Here is a 16,820-nt window from a genome sequence, read left to right as displayed (position 1 = left end):
AAAAAAGGAAGTCATTTACGCGAAAACCCCCGGTGGCCCGCTCTTTCAGGCGCGTCCTGCCACGAGTTTTAGTGGTTGGTAGGGGCGCGGGGGAGCTGCGTGGGAGCTGCAGCCCTGCAGCGCCCCCAGCTTAGGTTGGCTCGGCGGCACCCGCATGTTCCCCCTGAGATGGGCGTTGTTTGGGACGAAGTGGTGACTTCATAGGCGTCCGACGCGGCATCGGGAGGGTGTCATTGGACGGTGCATCCTGTCATCTTGGTGTTCGTCAAGCGAATTCTCGTCCAACTTGGCATCAAAAGCTTAAACACATCAAAAGACAAAAAAGTCGTGTTGTGGGGGACTATCATTACATCTTTCGCTACATAGTACAAGTTTTTGGTTTTCCCATGTCTAATAAACCCAGACCACGACATCTGCGTGTCGTTTGGCGTGCAACTCCAGGCCCGGATTCTTTTCCTTCCGGTTCATTAATAGCAGCCCGCCGTTTTAACGCCCAACAATGCATTGAAAGGGAAAGAGTGGTGATGCTGTGTCTTCAGTCCATGTCCCGCCTCGACTTCTCATTAACGCTCCTGAACACTCGCTTGCCGACTTCGTAGCTGCTGATCATGATGGCGCAGGCCGGGGCAACCTTCAGAGTGCGGGGAATCCATCCCTTCCAGAGGCCCTGGATACCTTCGGTCGAAAATATGTGCCAGAGCAGGCGAATCATTGTGCCTTGTTCAGCTGCAGCCATCTTGGCGGCGTTGGGGGAGTCGCGGTAGACTTGAGTCCTCGTCTTGCCCACGTCGAACGGCATCGTCACAATCGATGCGAATCCACCAGACACAGCACCGGCGATGAAGCTATCCGTCAGGGTTTCCGTATGGTTCTCCTGGCTTTGCGATCTACGGCGCGCCTGTGTCCGAGAACCCCTGACGTCCAGCGTTCGGCCACGGCGGGTCTCGCGCAGGTCCGTCAGCTTTCCCCGGATCGTCTCGTACCCCCACCAGTAGATACCCGAGAAGGGCACATCCCTCCACAACGTCAAGGTCAGGCCCCTCCACAACGCGCTGTAGCCGCTGGCGTTGACCATGTCCTTGATGCCTCGGAACGTGTTGGCAAGGTGGCCTGTTGCAGAGTTTCCGGTGCTGGCTTGCATTCTGGTGCGGAACAGCTCGATCGGGCTGACGGCGGCGGCGGCAAGGATGCGAGCTCCGGAGCCGGCGACAAGGGGAGCGGTGTCGTCGTTGAGCCTTTGTGCGATCGGGCTCTTCTTGTTGTATCGCAGGTAGTCGTAGCCGGTGAAGTAGATGATGTTTCCCGGAATCGTCATGAGTAACGTCGGAGACAGACCCCGCCACAGGCTGGTGAACCCCTCGTTGCGCGCAATCTTCCTGAGTCCGTCCATGGTCGAGCTGATTGTCTTTCGCTCCACCTCCTCGACGGCACAATCGGCCGCCACTGCGGTCGCGGCGCCCTCCCCTTTGGGCATGGCTATGCACAGCTCAGAGTTGCCGTTCATGAAGAAGACCTCCCTGCAGCAGGCAGTAACTCCGAGCGTCTCTCGATTAAAGGTCTTCAGGGTGTTGGTCGTCATCGCAAGCTTGGAAAAGTCTACCGAAGGCGGGGTGACGGTTTGGGACTGCCATCGAACTCGTACAACATCGAGCGGCGTAACTGTGGTGAGCCGCGTTAGCGGAAGGCGACTGAATTGATATGCAAAAGCTGTACTTACCGAGAAGCGACGTCAACAGACTGCCCGACATGGCCGAGATCATCTTTTGAGACGCGCTGATGTCCTCGTCACCGCCTCCTGGACCATTGTCCTTGCCTGGAATCATGCGCGCCATGGCGAAGGAGTCATCCGGGTCGAATCTGTCGTGGTCCTGGCCGCCGGTAGCCTGGTGTATGGTAGTCATCGCGGACCAAGTTGCATGGTCGGAGAGATCGGAGCTGGAGAAAGAGGAAGTTCCCATCCGGTCGCAAGTGCTGTATAACGTCGTATAAGGCCAAAGAGTTGTGAGTCGTGTCGTAGGAGAAAAGACGGATGAGGGGAAGACAAGCTTTCGTGAGCTTTTTCGCTCGAGCAGGGGGAGATGGGCGAGATGGACCTTACCCCGTTTGCCAGAGTCCGGCCGTCATCGTCCTTCTTCCCCAAAAATTTTGGGCCGGAGATAATGAGATGGGTGGCGTTGGGGCACGTACCTTGCCTGGCCGAGCCGAGCTCAGGACGTCACTAACCGAAAATGGGGTATGATTGGCTCGACATCGGGTGGTGCCTCCGATGTTCCACACCTGCACTAAATGTCACCGATAAGCACCAGCCCGGTGGAGCTGACGCCGGATGACTCCAGTTGTCGGCGTGCGTGCTTACAACGCAGAGTCGATGATGAGTGGTCGGCCTCAACTACATCTCATTTCTTAAATAGGTACATCTTCAACCACCTTGGCCAACCAAGCTTTCAACTCCATCGCACAACTTTTTCTTTATTTTTCAGTCGACCCTCATGACATTATTATAGAATTAGCATTTGCTCCAGAGCTCAGGTTTTCCTGAGCAACCCACAAGCACCTTACCATGGAAGATAACCCGCCAAAGCTCGACTCCGAGCTGGAGTCTTTCCGCCAACAATGGAAGACGGAGCTTCAGTCCAAGAAGTCGGTTCCAGAGCCGCGCGGATCTCACTCAAAGAAAGCCGTGCCCTCATCGTCCAAGGCGATTGTGGCCCCTGAAAGTTCCAGAACTACAACAGCGAAGAAGTCCCAGATTGAAGAGGATGAAGAATATGCTCGTGCGTTGACATTCGATGAGCCGGCACCTCCGTCGTCTTCGGGGAGGACTTTGGATCAGCCGGAGCCACCAAAGGCCAAGGAGCTGGTCTCGGCCTTGGATCACTTTGAAGAGGCGGTGGAGAAGGAGGCGATTGGTAATTTGGGCGATAGCTTAAAGCTCTATCGAAAGGCTTTCCGGGTGAGTAACAGTCTGGCTCTCATGTGCGAGTGATTATATCTAACACCTCTATAAAGATGGACAACCGTGTGGATTTGGCCTACAGGAAAAAGCATTTCCCTGCAGCTGTGGGGAAGCCTGTGCAGACCGCAACGTCAGCCACGCCAGCCGCCACCTCAAGTGCGGCCGATAAGTCAGCAGAGACGCAGCAGCAGACTATGAGTGAGCTCATCGCGAGCTTCTCAGGTCTCTCTGTGGCAGCAGCTCCTCCTCCAGTGGAGGGAGACCCGGCGCCTCCTTGCCCCATCGCCGAACTACCCGAGGAAATTCTAGTCCACATTTTCAAGGACCTGGCTGTTCTTGATGTTGGCGATTACGTGCGCCTGTCTCTCGTTTGCAAGCGTTTCGCCTACATTGTCGCCACGGAGCAGTCCATCTGGCGTCGCATCGCAATGGGCACCGAGTTCGGTTTTGCTGGAATGCATTACCACTGGCAGAAGGGCATCTCGTGGGAGCCCCTGGGCACGGCGGAGGAAATCGAAGACACAGACTTTGTCAGCATGGAGGAGCTCAACCAACATCGTGAAGAAGAGAAGGAAGCAACAACTCTTGTTCTCTTACCGGAACTGTATTCCTCGTCGTGGCTGAAGCTTTGGCGGCACCGACCTCGCATTCGCTTCAACGGGTGCTACATCTCCACGGTGAACTACATCCGCGCTGGTGGAGCCAACGCGAACCAGATTACCTGGAACAGTCCTGTTCACATCGTCACATATTACCGCTACCTACGCTTCTTCCGCGACGGTACAGTCATCAGCCTACTCACCACCGCCGAGCCGGGCGACGTCGTGCACTACATGACCAAAAGCCACCTGGAGCAGCACGTCGGTGGCAACGCAGCTCATCTCCCTTCTATACTTATGCAGGACGCCCTGAAGGGACGCTGGCGGTTGTCGTCAGCTTTAGACCACCCCGATGCACCTCTGGGTGAGACAGAAGGTGACCTCTTCGTCGAGACGGAGGGAGTCGCTCCCAAGTACATGTACAGGATGGACATGTCGATGCGAAACGCTGGTAAGGGGGCGCGGAACACGAAGCTAGTTTGGAAGGGCTTCTATAGCTATAACAAGCTAACGGATGACTGGGGCGAGTTCGCCCTGAAGAACGATAAGCCCTTCTATTTCAGCAGGGTTAAGAGCTACGGCGTTGGGCAGTGAGTTGACTCGCCATAGATGAATACAATCAGATGCTTGTGCTCTCATCAGTATTGATCTTTTCTTAATACTTCATCAGGATATATATAGCATAGACGGCTCTCTTTTGAAACCATCAATCAGAAATGCGACTTCACGGGCCTGAGCTTGACTGGCACCAAAGTAACAGCCCATCCACAACTTTACCAATCCGTGCTCTTTGCAACATCCTCCCAATCCTCACAAACCTTGACCATATCTTCACACTTCTTCTTGATCCTCCCCCATCCATCTGTCCCCAACGGAACCCTCAGCGGCACCTCCCGCCCCGCGGCCATCCCCTCGCCCCGGACAAGCTCCACCATCCGCTCAACAGCCTTCTCCGGATCCCCGGGCTCCGTCCCGTAAATCTTGGCTCCCTGCTCCACACAACCCGCATTGAAGCCCGCAAACTCTGGGATCCGCAGCGGGATGTGCGCGAGCTTGACAAACACCCTCGTGCGGAAGTATCCCGGCTCGACCATGAGGACCTTCAAGCCCGGCGCCAGGATCGCGAGCTCTTGCGCGAGTGTCTCGACGGCGGCTAGCTCGGGGTTACCCCCTTGGTTAGCACAATGTTCTCAGAGAGTTCCAACAGTGTTATGAGATACAGGAAGGGAAAGGTCCGCACCTGATAACGCAAACTTGCTGGCGCAGTACGCCCCGGCAGAGATGTCGACGTGCCACGCGGCCTGCGAGCTGAGAAACACCAGCGTCCCCGTTCCCCTCTCCCTTAGTAACGGGAGAAACGCACGCGCGATGTTCAGCGGCCCGTGGAAATTCGTGCGGAAGCACTCCTCCATCTGTTCTTGCCTGTTCCCTCTCTCATTCATCAGCCTCATCCATTCCATTGCAACTCCCCCCACGCCCCAAGGTCATGTACAGAACGAACAAAACTCACGTCAACTCCTCAACCAACCCAGAGAGCACATATCCCGCATTGTTCACCACAACATCGACGCCGCCGGGGAACGCCGCCCACGCCTGCTCAACCGTCTCCCGAATGGCGATCTCAGAAGCCGACACGTCCAGGTCCATGACCTTCGCGCCGGTATCCTTGAGATGCGCGAGCTTGACGTCGGCCTGGCGGCCCGTGGCGATGACGTTCTCCCCCTCGGCGCATAGTCTCCTGACGAGGATCTCGCCGAAGCCGCTCGAGCAGCCTGTGATGAACCAGGTCTTGGGTACTCTCGTTGCTTCTGCGCCTGTAGCCATGGTATCACGAACAGACAGAGAGAGATGCAGGCCAAGGTTCTCATCCTTCAGGGATAGGAACGAGAGAATGGAGGAAGCAGATCTTAAAGACCATCCGGTGTAAGCTCGTGCTGGTGGTGATAGCAACGCCACCCCAGTCATGTTTGTCTGCACTGGCATGCCACCAACGATAAATCACACGCAAACAATATCCACTTTCGTCCTACTTTCCGCTAAAACATGACCCTCATTAGAAGACGAAAGGTGAGAATCAGCAGTTGTACCGACTCGAGTACTTGCATTTGCCTTTTATAGTTAACGGAGGCGAAAGGGTCCCATGGGCCAGAGCCTTAGCCTATTAAAGAATGTATCGTTCTTAATCTAAGGCGCAGAAAGGCGTGCGGGAATTGTCTGTTCCACACTTTGGATACGCAGTCATGTTTTCGTGTAAAACATGGCTTACGAGGTTCCGCAAGCAACATGCACCTATCAGGCAAGCACGGAGACGTATGTCAATCAAGAACCCGTACCACGGAAGATCTTTTATCTATAGTGGGCCGAGGATTTTCTGGCCGTTGTTTTCTCGGATTCTCATCGAATCGTACATTACGGCCCAATCATGGGCACAAGAAAAAGGTAGCCAGGCTTTTCAAATGCATCAGAAAATAAACAGTTCGCTCCCTTATTGCAAAACGCCCCAACACCTGGCAGGATGACAGTGTTCAGTGCTTCCCTTCCCAAGTTGTGAGTTCCTTTTCCTAAGCAATACACATGTAGAAATGTAAAAGAAAATGCTGGATACTGATGGTTCCTTGCAAACAAGGTGGTTGCATGGGGCAGTAGCGAGTGTGATGGACGCGCATAAATGCAATGGTAAATGATCAGTGGACGCCCCGGGTATCAATGTCGCACTTTATGCCAAGGCTGGGTAAAGACACGCAATAGGGCAAGTTTAGGAAATGCACCGGACCACAGCGTACCACAAGCTGACGGAGAGAGAGCCTCCAGGCTCCATGTTGTCGGTGTGAGGCCGGGCCATATGGCCACCAGGCACCGTCTCAGCGCGGTGTCACTCTCTTGCCGTCCAAGAACTTGGGGCTTCTGGCATCGTAGTACATATTCGGCGTTTGTTGCTGCCTCCGCTGTTCGTATGCCATCCGCTCTTCCTCATCGAGAGAGAATGCCTTCTTCAACCAGCCGAATGCACTGCGCTTCTTTTTCAGTCGCTTCTCACCGCTAGCCGTGGCTTGAGAATCGTAAGTCATAGTCGTGACGGTACTCAACATACTTGCGCCACCCAAGCGGGAGGGTGCGTTCCTCTGGTGGGAGGGATAGTACCCAGATTGAGCATACGGAGACCGAGGTTGCGCACCAGCCGTAAGGGGCCTTTGCTGCAGAGGAGAATGCGGGCTTGCCTGCACCGGGCGGTAAAATTGGTGCTCAGACCGAGGAGAAGGCAGTACTGGCGGTTGCTGCACCTGCGGAGACAGCTCATTGGTGTTGTGATAGCGCGGTCGTTGATCGATATCTGAGCCGTACGCTGAATCGGGAGCCTGGTATTGCCGGGGCGATTCTCTCTCGGCATGGGAGTGGTGTAGGTCTGTAGCGGGGGGAGGGATTTGAATGGACTCCGGAGGCGTTGTCTTGAGCGAGACTCGTTGTCGGAGCGAGGTCTTCTTTGTTGGTACGGGGGCCTCTCGTTGCGGCTCAGGTTTGGGTGACTCAGTCACCATAGGCGAGGGTAGAGGTTCTGGGGGCTGAGGCGTATATGTCCGAGGCTGCAGGATATAGAGCGGAGCGTCGTCAATGGCGACTTCGACTTCTTCGGGTTCGAAAGACCCTGACGGACCATCAGGCGTCTCCAAGGTCAGCTTCGGTGTAACTTTGTGTGTGCTATGTACTGAGCTGTGAACCGAATGCGAACTGGGAGCAGTATGGTTGCTGTGAGTAGTGTGGAAGCTGCCGGTCGTTCGAGAGCTGCTGGTCGTGTGGTTGCTTCTGCTAGTGTGCGTACTTCTAGCAGTATGGATGCTCCTATTTGTTTGCGATGTCTGAGCTGTGCGCGTGGATTGTCGGTCTGGCGAAGCCGCTGGAGACGGCCTTTGTACAGGAATTTCGAAATAACTTGGATTTGAGCTTGATCTTCCGGTGGACATGGAGCCACTGACGCTGTTGGCGCGAAGCGTTGATCGTTTTGCGCTCCTGAGAGAAGGGGGAGAAGCCGGCGGGGAGTTGAGTGAGGCCTCATCGGTTCGAGGTCCTTGAATCGGCAAAGTGAATGGTGGGATGCTCGCCTGCGTCCTCGTTAGCTCTCAACTTCGTCCTAATCATTTCGTTGTCACTCACCCAAGTTCTCCTGCTGACTTCACCAGCCTTCCTGCTCATCTCCGCCACCATTTTGCCAAGCCTGATAACCAGGGCGTTCAGTTCCTTCCCTTGAGCCTGCAACTCAACAAATGCGTTATACCAGCCCTCCGTGTTGCCCTTCATGGCGGCGTAAATGTCGACGACATCTGGTCGATCTTGGCGCCATGTGCCGGCGTTTTGTTGGGCTAGGTAAATGGCAAACTCCTTCGTCGCAGCTAAGCCATGCTGTACATCCTTGTCGTATTGCTCAAGCTGGATGTTGGTGCGGGCGACAATGTGCTCAATCTTTTCGTTCCCTTGAACAATTTCCAGTCGAAAATTACGGTCCTCCAACAGCTTCTCAAACACTTCCAGATTTTCCATCGGCAAGCGCAGATAGTCTATCCTCTCCTTCAAGTCTTTGGAAGCCTGTTCAAAATCCTCCATGACAACCTCAAGAAACTCGTCCACTTCATCAATGTGTCCCTGGAGAATGCTAACTACTTGAGCAGCGCTGTTGGCCATGCCATTGAGCAGTAAGTAGACGCCAAATGATATTTGAGCCATGAGCTTGTGAAGCTCGTGCTGCTGCTGGCCAGGACGGAAACGCCAGAGCATGTCGGGGAGGTCATCTTCGCGCTCCTGGCTTATGAGCTCTTCGCGACGGATCTTTGCGTCAGCAGTCTTCAACTTTGGCTTGGCGGCGGGGTTGCCATCAGCGACTTCGAGGAAGGACTCGTTGAAAGCAGATTGCATAGAGGGGATAGGATGGCGCGGGACCTTGGGGCTGCCGAGTGTCGGAGACTCATTGTTGTCGCGGCGTATGCTTCGCTCAGGAATCTGTGGGATCGTTGCGGTTGTGGGTGTCCTCTGATCATCCTCGTCGTCGCTCTCGTCAATTGGCGAAGGCGGGTCGTCTGTTGGAGGCAAAAGGACAATGGGCAGGTCCAGAGAAAGGTCGAGTGACTTGCTGGCCCCGAAGGACATGCGCGGGAGACCGGTCGAGGTAGCCATGGTGTACAAGGTGTGTCTCGGTACCTACTGACAGACTGCAGAGACCATCTGGTGTGTGACGACCGCCGCAGCCGTTTGACAGGACGCACCGAGTACGAATGGGAGTCGTGCAAGGCGCGGCAGGGCGAATGGGCGAATTTGGAGCGATCAAACCCTGTGCGACGCTGGCGCTTATCGAAGCACCGGTCGGATGTTGGTTTAGTTTGTGGTGGGCGAAAAGAGAGAAGGTCGTTGTGCAGCTGGGTGGGAGCCGCGTTGAAGAAGTCCAGGTCGTCGTGTTCAACAGTCGCACATAGACATGACAGGCAGGAGAGTCCCTGGTTGAAGGAGGGGGGTCGCGAGAAGGGCGAATAAGAATAGGTCCGGGGTCGTCGTTGTGGTGAAAAAGGGCGGGTGAGTAAGGAGGGAGGGCAAGGTAAGGTAAGGCAAGGTCAGGCCCGACAGGGTAAGGTATAGATTATAGTGAGGTGGGATAATATTAGTATTACGAATAAAGGGTTAGGTTGGGAAGCGAAGAGAAGAGTCCAGTCGGGACAGGCCAAGCGATGACGACGGAGCCGAAGGTTTAGGCGGAGGAAGAGAGGATGGCGGGGAGGGAAGCAGAGAGCATTCCAGATAAGAGGCGAAGGGTTGACGGTGCTCAGTCAGGGCCGAGGAGGAGCGAGCGAGCGAGCGAACGGGGGGGAGAGTGGAAAAAGAAAACAAAAATGAGAGAGAGAGAAGAGTTGAGGCGAAGGTTGTAAGGTAAGGCAAGGCGTCGGAAGGATGCGCTTTCGGGGAAGTATGATGGGGGAAAGTAGCCGCAACGCGCAGCCGAAAAAGAAGCTGTCTGTCTGTCTATCCGTTTGTCTGGCTTGCTGGCCGGCCGAAGGAGGGATGGATCGATTGATTGATGGGACGGGATAAGATGGGTTGGGGACGTGGACGTGGACATGGACGTGGACGGGGTGGATGGGATGGGAGGTGGATGGGATGCGCCCCCCTCCATCACCCATCCCATCCCATCCCATGCCCTGGCCAGACGGTCCTCTCCTCCACTGAATTGAATGAAAGAATGGCCTGAATGCCGGGAGCTACTGTGCGGCGCAAGGAAGGACCCAGGCAGGGTACTGTCACTTCGCGGCCGGTACGTACATTTGATGCCACCCACCTGCCTTGCCTTCCTGTGCTAGGTAAGTTCTAACCTCGTAGTCCTTGCAGTACCTACCTGCATGCCGCTGTCGCTAGCTACCTTACCTAGGCACATCGGCAAATGGCAGGTACGGTACCTTAAGGTAAGGTAAGGTAGGTAGGTAGGTTTGCTGTCTGTCGCCTGTCGCCTGTCTGGGCCTCAGATTGCCCGCGTCGCGCAAGAAAAAAGGAAGCAACATTCGAGTCAAAGATGGAGCCTAACTGTCGGATTGCAGTGACACCTGTGACCGCCGCTGGGACTGTGGGGACGAACACAGGTTGGGAATTGGCCAGTCGCATAGACGCGCCGAGACTCCTTGCTTTGTGCGTCTCTGCTTTTTTTTTTTTTTTTTTTTTTTTCCCTCTCTCTTTTTGCTTCCCTTTCTTTGGCTTCAACTTCAATGGCTTCCATTGGGCAAGGCAAGGCAAGGTTAGCTACACCACCTACCATACCTACCTTACCTTAGGTACCTAAGGTAGGTAAGGTGCGGTAAGGCACGGTAGATAGGTACGGGCAGATACGAGCACCCGTGTACGGATACTTGACCAACAGCACCGACCGATGCTCTCCGTGTGGTCTGCCCAACTTCATATATCTTGATCAACTAATTCGTTTAATATCAGACCATTGGCTCGACTCTCATTGCCCCGTCCGTCGCCTCCTGTCTCCTGGCCGCGCATGGCTCCCCAAATGGAATGGCAAAAAAAGGCGCTGAACAACAGGAAGAAAGGAAGGACCCAGCATGCACCCGCCGGCCCCCCTTGAATCGTTCTCCAACCCCTGTCGCCATTCCTCTTTTCCACCTTAGCGTCTTTTGGGGCCCTGAACCCCTGAACAAAACGGGGAAAGACATGGCAAAAGGGAAAGGGCCCAGAACCACCCGACGCTCACCCTGTTGCAGGGGCCCCGACGCCGTGAACCACCTCAGTGTCTTTTTTTCTTCCCAGGAGCCCAGGGTCCCACGCCCCTCTCGCAACCCTCCACTTTCACCCAGGCAAGCACACCAACCCAGGCCAGCCCAGCTCCAGCTCCAGCAGCTCACGTCTCCGCCGGAGAGCCGTCTTCGGCCCTGGACTCTTTAGCTTCAGGCACGCCGCGACGCTCGAACAACCGACAAGATCTCTCATGTGCTATGTAAGGTAGTCAGTATCCATTCATACCTACCTAAGGTACCTAAGGTAGGCACTCACGAATCCAGACCAGAACACACACATGCTGACGGACGTTCGGACTGACTCTGACTTCCTGTGACTCTGACTTTGAACTTTCCAGTCGCGTTACTTGCCGCCGCCGCCAGACGACCTGCACACTCCGCCCACTTCCCTTACTTGCAGTGGGATGGGAGCCTCTGTGCCCGTATGGGCAGACCTTGGATGCCCGTGGGATGCCCGTCGTGGCATCCTCTGCCTGCAACCACCAACCTAGCTAGGCCCGAGGATCGGTACCGGACTCAGGGTATCATTCATCCTCCTGTCACAAGGTTCTGCGCATTTACGGCGCTGCGCTTGCTCGCTCACGCATGCTCCTCAGCAGACGGGACTGGAGATACTCGGTTGATGGCCTTGCCAAACAAAGTACCGTATGCGATCGATGCACGAATATCCACTCAACTGAGCCAGGATACACAAAAACTGGCCGCCATTGACGCAGTAATCGCGACATGCAGACTCTTGCATGCGCGCCAAGCCAGACGACCCAGGCTGTCGTCAGCCACCACCTACGGCAGAAGTCACCGGCGCGACAGTTGGCGGCGTATGACGGGCACTTGACCTGCCCGCATCTGCATTTGCTGCATTTTCAATCCGCATCGCATCGTCGCCATAGGGAGATAAGGTACCTTACCTTAGGCCCATCGTACTATTCGTTTTGTGCAGGAACCAGTCTCAATCGGGCTTGACCCCTGCCGCTGACTGACAGCCTGGGACATCGTCTTCCTTCTTCTGTCTGCTTCGCACCCAAAAGTGCAGATACTTTGGTCGCGCGCCATCGCTTATTCGTCTTCACGTTACCACACCCGTCTGCAAGAGCGCGAAGAATGGTTCCCATGCCTTGTCGATGGTAGCCGACGAAGCCAAGGAGGGGTGCACCGAGGCGCAATAACCTACGAAAGACTCTTTAATGGAATCCCCGTTATACGTTCCATTGGGGCCGCCGACACGAGATGAGAATGGCACTGCGACATGCAACATGCAACCCCCCATCTTCAAAGGTGCCAACGGTATTCCTGCCAAACGTGCCCTTCCCGCCCGCACCGCGCCGACAGGGTCTGGGGGAGCACTGTCGTAGGTTGTTTGTTGTTTGCCCGCTGCTTCGCCGCCTGTTTCTGCTCTGGAGCCCGGGCCAACAGCCCGAACCTCCTGGCTTGCTGACACAGATCCAATAGCACTGAGGTGGACGTCGTCAGCGGCCGACCTATGCAGCACCAGAGGCATACATCGCTCACCGCAAGATACCTTGTGTGGTAGTGCCTTGCATCCATACATCCTGCCGCCCTTTGTCTTTACTCAGATAGGTAGGTAGGCAGACAACAAAGCAGTCGACATGGCCTCTGAAGGCCTCGGTCTCACGGTGATCATCACCAATGCCCCCTCCAAATCTTATTCGCCATCGGTGGCACGTCCGTCGCGGTCTATCGCCCGCCAACACCGGCACGAGTCACGGAGCGGCTTGTGCCACACACTTGACTGTTCGACCATTCAGCACAGCCTGGGCAGCACAGCACAGCGCACAACACAGCACCTGAGCACAGCACTTCCATCTTCCATCTGTGCCCTGCTGCCATTCGATTGGCAGCTGCTGACATGCCCTGTCTCCGACCGCACGGCCCGTCGCCGTCGCCGCCGCCGCCGTCGAAACTGCGAGCTACTCCTGAGTCTCAAACCGCCGACTGTGTCGCTCAACAACGATGATGCTCACCGTCTCCTGGACTTGGCCGTTGCTGTACGAGGTCGCATCCACGCCTGACCGGCCCCCTTCCCCTCTGGGCTTATTTCCATCTCCGGACATAGGCTCATTGACCCGATCGATCGGCTTGTCTCCCGTCCACGGAGCCCGCTGTCTGCCCCATGGCCGCCCCCTGGATGCCTTCTCGATGAATTGATCAAATTAGATATCTAGGCCCACGTTGGCATTGGCAATGGCCTATTTGGGCCCTGGCTTGTTATTTCCCCAGCCGTTGACCGCTTTTCAAAATTTGGTTACGATATCCTTGACGTGGCTGCAACAGGGGAGATGAGGAGGGACGAAGGAGCAGAAAAGATGAGATGAACGAGGGAGCCTCATCTGGTTCGTTCCGACCAACGCCTTTGACTTTGGCCTTGATCGAGTCTGTGCGGGCAACGACAACACCAGTGCTAATTACGATGACGAGATTCATTGAAGTCCGCCGGTGATAGCCAGCGAAGCAACCAGCATGGCTCCATTTGAGGCAGGCCAAGCTATTCTTACATGGTTCTTCAGCCTTGACACCACATCGCCCGTTGCATCCGGCCGGCGTTGCTGGAGGACGCCCAGGACCTGGAGGCTGATGGAAGCGACTGTCACAACCTCTCTTAAAATCAATAAATGACCCAAAGAGGCCCGCTGACGATTTTGTCTGACCCGATGACCCGGACAAGTCAGATTGACGCGACCAATTGGGTTGCCCACACGGCTGCAATGAGCAATGGTTGATATTGGGCTGGCAAAATATTGATTTTTAGCCCACCTCTGAAGATCTAGGATACGACATCATCATTCACACGAGACTTCTGGAGTTCTGGAAGGGGGGCTCTGCACAACGGGAACAGACAGAACATGGCAAGGCAAGATGACGAGCATGAGAAATCGCAACGGGCCACATTCTGCAGCAGGCCCCGTTGCAGGTGGACCATGGAACTAGCCGTGGAACTATCTGTTGTCTATCCACGTCTATCCAAGGAGTCCTAGCACGATGGTGATTCCGCTTTACCGTCGCCAAGGACGTTATTGATTGCACGATGGCCACATCAAGTGGCCCCAGTGGCAGCAGTCGTCGTCTGCACTGAGTGGTCTCTGCCCTCGGCCCGCGGCTACCCTTCGCGCAGCAACCCGCCCGCTGTTCGCAGTCCATGTCGGCTTGTGGTGGCTCTCTTCCAAGGGTCGGAGAGTGGCGGATGCAAATGCATCGCGCTTCTCCGTCCCCCCCAACGCAAGCGCGGAAATGACGGACGCCCACGATTCAGCAGTCTCTTCACGACAAGCGCGGCTGGCTCGCGTACGGAGAGGTGCCAGGGCTGTCCTGGTTTTCGATCCCGTCATACAAGTGGTTCCCCTGTGGCACTCTCGCCCTGGGCTGGGCCGAGCAGCGCTTTTCTGATCGACGGACCGTTCATCTGGGGATCGATCTGCAATCTGCTTACCCAAGATGCGTCCCTTTTTCTGCCTCCTGCACGAAGACTGCATCAGCCTCACCCCGCAACAGGAACGCTTTCCAAGCCCGTCGATGAGGGCTTCGCATTTCAAGATCACGCTGGTCAGCGGGAGACAGACGGCGCGTCTAGTCCAAGCCGCAACCTGATGGTTCTCAGCCCCGACACATTGGACACGCCATCACTGTGGCTGCTGCTGGCTGGCCGGCTGCCTGTTGTCCTTGCCTATCAAAGCCATTGGGCGTCACGGCGCCCACTCATGGTTCGCTGATATCAGACGTTCCTCATCGCGGTCCAGTTCAGTAATGCCACGTGCAGCCACATCCCCGGTGCTGACCGGCGTCAGCGATGCGCAGCCGGCTTTAAACTTGGGCACTTGGGAGTCGGACTAGTTCCCAAGGCTGAGGCTATCCTCTGGTTGCAGCTGGGAGATGCTACTAGGCCATCATCATGAAGAGATGTGGTCGGTTATGGCATCAGAAAGCCTACTCTCGATGGATGGAAGATTGAAAAGTAGCTCCATCCCTTTTCAGCAACCACGCACTTAACATCGGGCTCTAAATCTAAATGTGTACTGAACCGTTCGCTCCCCACATCATCTCCGGCCACCAAGCTGCGGCAACGGTCAAGACCCTCTTTCGGGACCAGGACCCTGGCCCCGATTATCGAAAGAGGAAGCAGGCAGTAAAAAACGGCCACTTCCCGTCGGCATCAGCCACAACGCCGGGGCCGTGTCTTAATCGCGTCCCGACGTGCTTGCTGAAATAGAACACTACCATCGTCAGCTCGGCACTGCATTCCGGGTCACTCTGAAGGTGTGAGAGACGTCTTTGGAATGCTCCTCCTCAACATCGACATATCGTAGATGTCTTTTTCCCATTCGCATTCATTCCGCCGCTGTCGCTATCCTTCTGCAGTCAGTGTTTTCTATTAGGACACGAATACACAAAATACACAGGCATTCATAAACGCCAAGTTGCACACGACACCGAACCCATCTACCGCGGTACTGTCAACAGCAAGCCCCGGGCTGCCAGGTCACCCCGGCAGCGACGTGATTGCGCTTTTCCTGGCGACGGAGGCACACCCTTGCGACCTTACGACCCGCGCCGAGAGCCAAGGCCCACCACGTTCAAAAACCTCTTGGGTCTCGATCTTCCCACTCCCAGGGCTCAACTCCAAAACCTGAACATCGTCAACAAGCGAAAATAACGGTTTTTACACCTCGTCAAGCGGTGTAAAACCCCTCCCTCCAGGGCAGATGAAGATGTTCGCTGCCTTCCGCTTCGGGAACGATCTCTGGGATCCATCCTACCGCTTCGAGACCTCGTGGCTTCTGCCTCCCTACCTGTTGGCTGCTTGTCGCGCGCTGATTGTGAGTGTTTACTTTTCTCCTATCCTCGCATCCCCGAGACGACTCTTCATTTTATTGTCTCTATCCTCCCGGATTTGTACCACGTTCCCTGGTTCTAACCCCGCTCTGCGCCTTTCTCAATTGGAAGCTAACGATGGCCCCCCACAGAGTCTCTACATCTTCGTCACCCGCTTCTTCATCATCGGTTGGACATGCACCCACGCTGAGGATGGCGGCTGCACGATTGTCGGCCAGAGCTTCTCATACTTCACCGTCCTCACCTACTGGGGTCTAGCCTTCTACTTCCTCGTCTCCGCCATCCACACCTTCACCTACGCGCACTCGGGCTCCCCTCTCCTCGACCGCTTCCCGCGCCCTCTGCAGGCCCTCCACGCCTTCTACTACACGACCATCACCACCTACCCGTTCATCGTCACGATTGTGTACTGGGCGATTATCTACTCGGGCCCTTGGTACGAGGAGGAATTCAACGCATGGAGTAACGTCTCCCAGCACGCAATGAACTCGGGCTTCGCCCTGTTCGAGATCATCATCCCCCGCACCAGCGCCGCCCAGCTCGAGTGGGTGCACATGCTCTGGCTCATCATCGTCCTCGCCCTGTACCTGGCCCTCGCCTACGTCACCCACGCCACGCAGGGCTTCTACACGTACGACTTCCTCGACATCCAGAAGAACGGCAGCGGCAAGACGGCGGCGTACATCATCGGCATCGCCGTCGCCGGTATCGTCTTCTACCTCATCGTCAAGGGCCTCATCTGGCTCAGGGAGTGGGTGACGGAGCGCAAGCTGGGCATGGACGGCAAGTTTGCCCAGCAGCGTTTCCGCAACTACGACACCGAGCTGGGCACCATCAACAGCAAGCACTAGATATGCACGGCTTGTGTATGTGTCCATGTGTGTCTGTACATTTTCCATTTGTCCGCGCCGAGTACACGGTCGGCGCTTCCGGTCACGTTCATAAAAAGAAGACTTGCAAGGAGTCGGGCATTCGGGTGGGAGCGGCTGCATTGATCATTATACCCCGAGGGACGGTATCGGTGTCCCTGTCACCATCTATACCTAGGCACGAACAGGACAGATATAGAAGTAGTAGTAGTGTACAACAGCGTCAGCTGTCTAGTGTGGTAATACAGGTAATTTTAAGACGTAAAAAACTGGCTTTCTATGA

The 16,820-nt window shown here is 55.6% G+C and overlaps 5 protein-coding genes across 5 annotated transcripts; 2 read left to right on the top strand and 3 right to left on the bottom strand.

Moving 5' to 3' along the window:
- Window positions 1-535: 535 nt before the first annotated feature.
- Window positions 536-1,901, bottom strand: slc25a40 (Solute carrier family 25 member 40; the record flags this gene model as incomplete). The annotated part of the gene is made up of 2 exons (XM_036642689.1): window positions 536-1,659; window positions 1,718-1,901. The coding sequence occupies 2 exons, from the start codon at window positions 1,899-1,901 to the stop codon at window positions 536-538; spliced, it is 1,308 nt and encodes a 435-aa protein (XP_036492399.1).
- Window positions 1,902-2,560: 659 nt separating this feature from the next.
- Window positions 2,561-4,149, top strand: HRT3 (F-box protein HRT3; the record flags this gene model as incomplete). Its single annotated transcript, XM_036642688.1, has 2 exons — window positions 2,561-2,953; window positions 3,010-4,149. 2 exons carry the CDS (start codon window positions 2,561-2,563, stop codon window positions 4,147-4,149), a joined length of 1,533 nt encoding a protein of 510 aa, XP_036491731.1.
- Window positions 4,150-4,328: 179 nt separating this feature from the next.
- CGCS363_v010838 (Oxidoreductase BOA17) lies at window positions 4,329-5,379 on the bottom strand (the record flags this gene model as incomplete). Its single annotated transcript, XM_036642687.1, has 3 exons — window positions 4,329-4,726; window positions 4,796-4,977; window positions 5,066-5,379. The coding sequence occupies 3 exons, from the start codon at window positions 5,377-5,379 to the stop codon at window positions 4,329-4,331; spliced, it is 894 nt and encodes a 297-aa protein (XP_036491730.1).
- Window positions 5,380-6,416: 1,037 nt separating this feature from the next.
- Window positions 6,417-8,718, bottom strand: CGCS363_v010837 (uncharacterized protein; the record flags this gene model as incomplete). The annotated part of the gene is made up of 2 exons (XM_036642686.1): window positions 6,417-7,652; window positions 7,705-8,718. The coding sequence occupies 2 exons, from the start codon at window positions 8,716-8,718 to the stop codon at window positions 6,417-6,419; spliced, it is 2,250 nt and encodes a 749-aa protein (XP_036491724.1).
- Window positions 8,719-15,544: 6,826 nt separating this feature from the next.
- CGCS363_v010836 (uncharacterized protein) lies at window positions 15,545-16,519 on the top strand (the record flags this gene model as incomplete). The annotated part of the gene is made up of 2 exons (XM_036642685.1): window positions 15,545-15,652; window positions 15,800-16,519. 2 exons carry the CDS (start codon window positions 15,545-15,547, stop codon window positions 16,517-16,519), a joined length of 828 nt encoding a protein of 275 aa, XP_036491723.1.
- Between the last annotated feature and the right edge of the window lie 301 nt (window positions 16,520-16,820).

The sequence above is a fragment of the Colletotrichum siamense genome (assembly GCF_013390195.1).
Source record: "Colletotrichum siamense strain Cg363 chromosome Unknown KSG_Cg363_contig07, whole genome shotgun sequence".
In the NCBI taxonomy this organism is placed as follows: domain Eukaryota; kingdom Fungi; phylum Ascomycota; class Sordariomycetes; order Glomerellales; family Glomerellaceae; genus Colletotrichum; species Colletotrichum siamense.
This window is presented reverse-complemented; position numbering and strand designations above follow the sequence as displayed.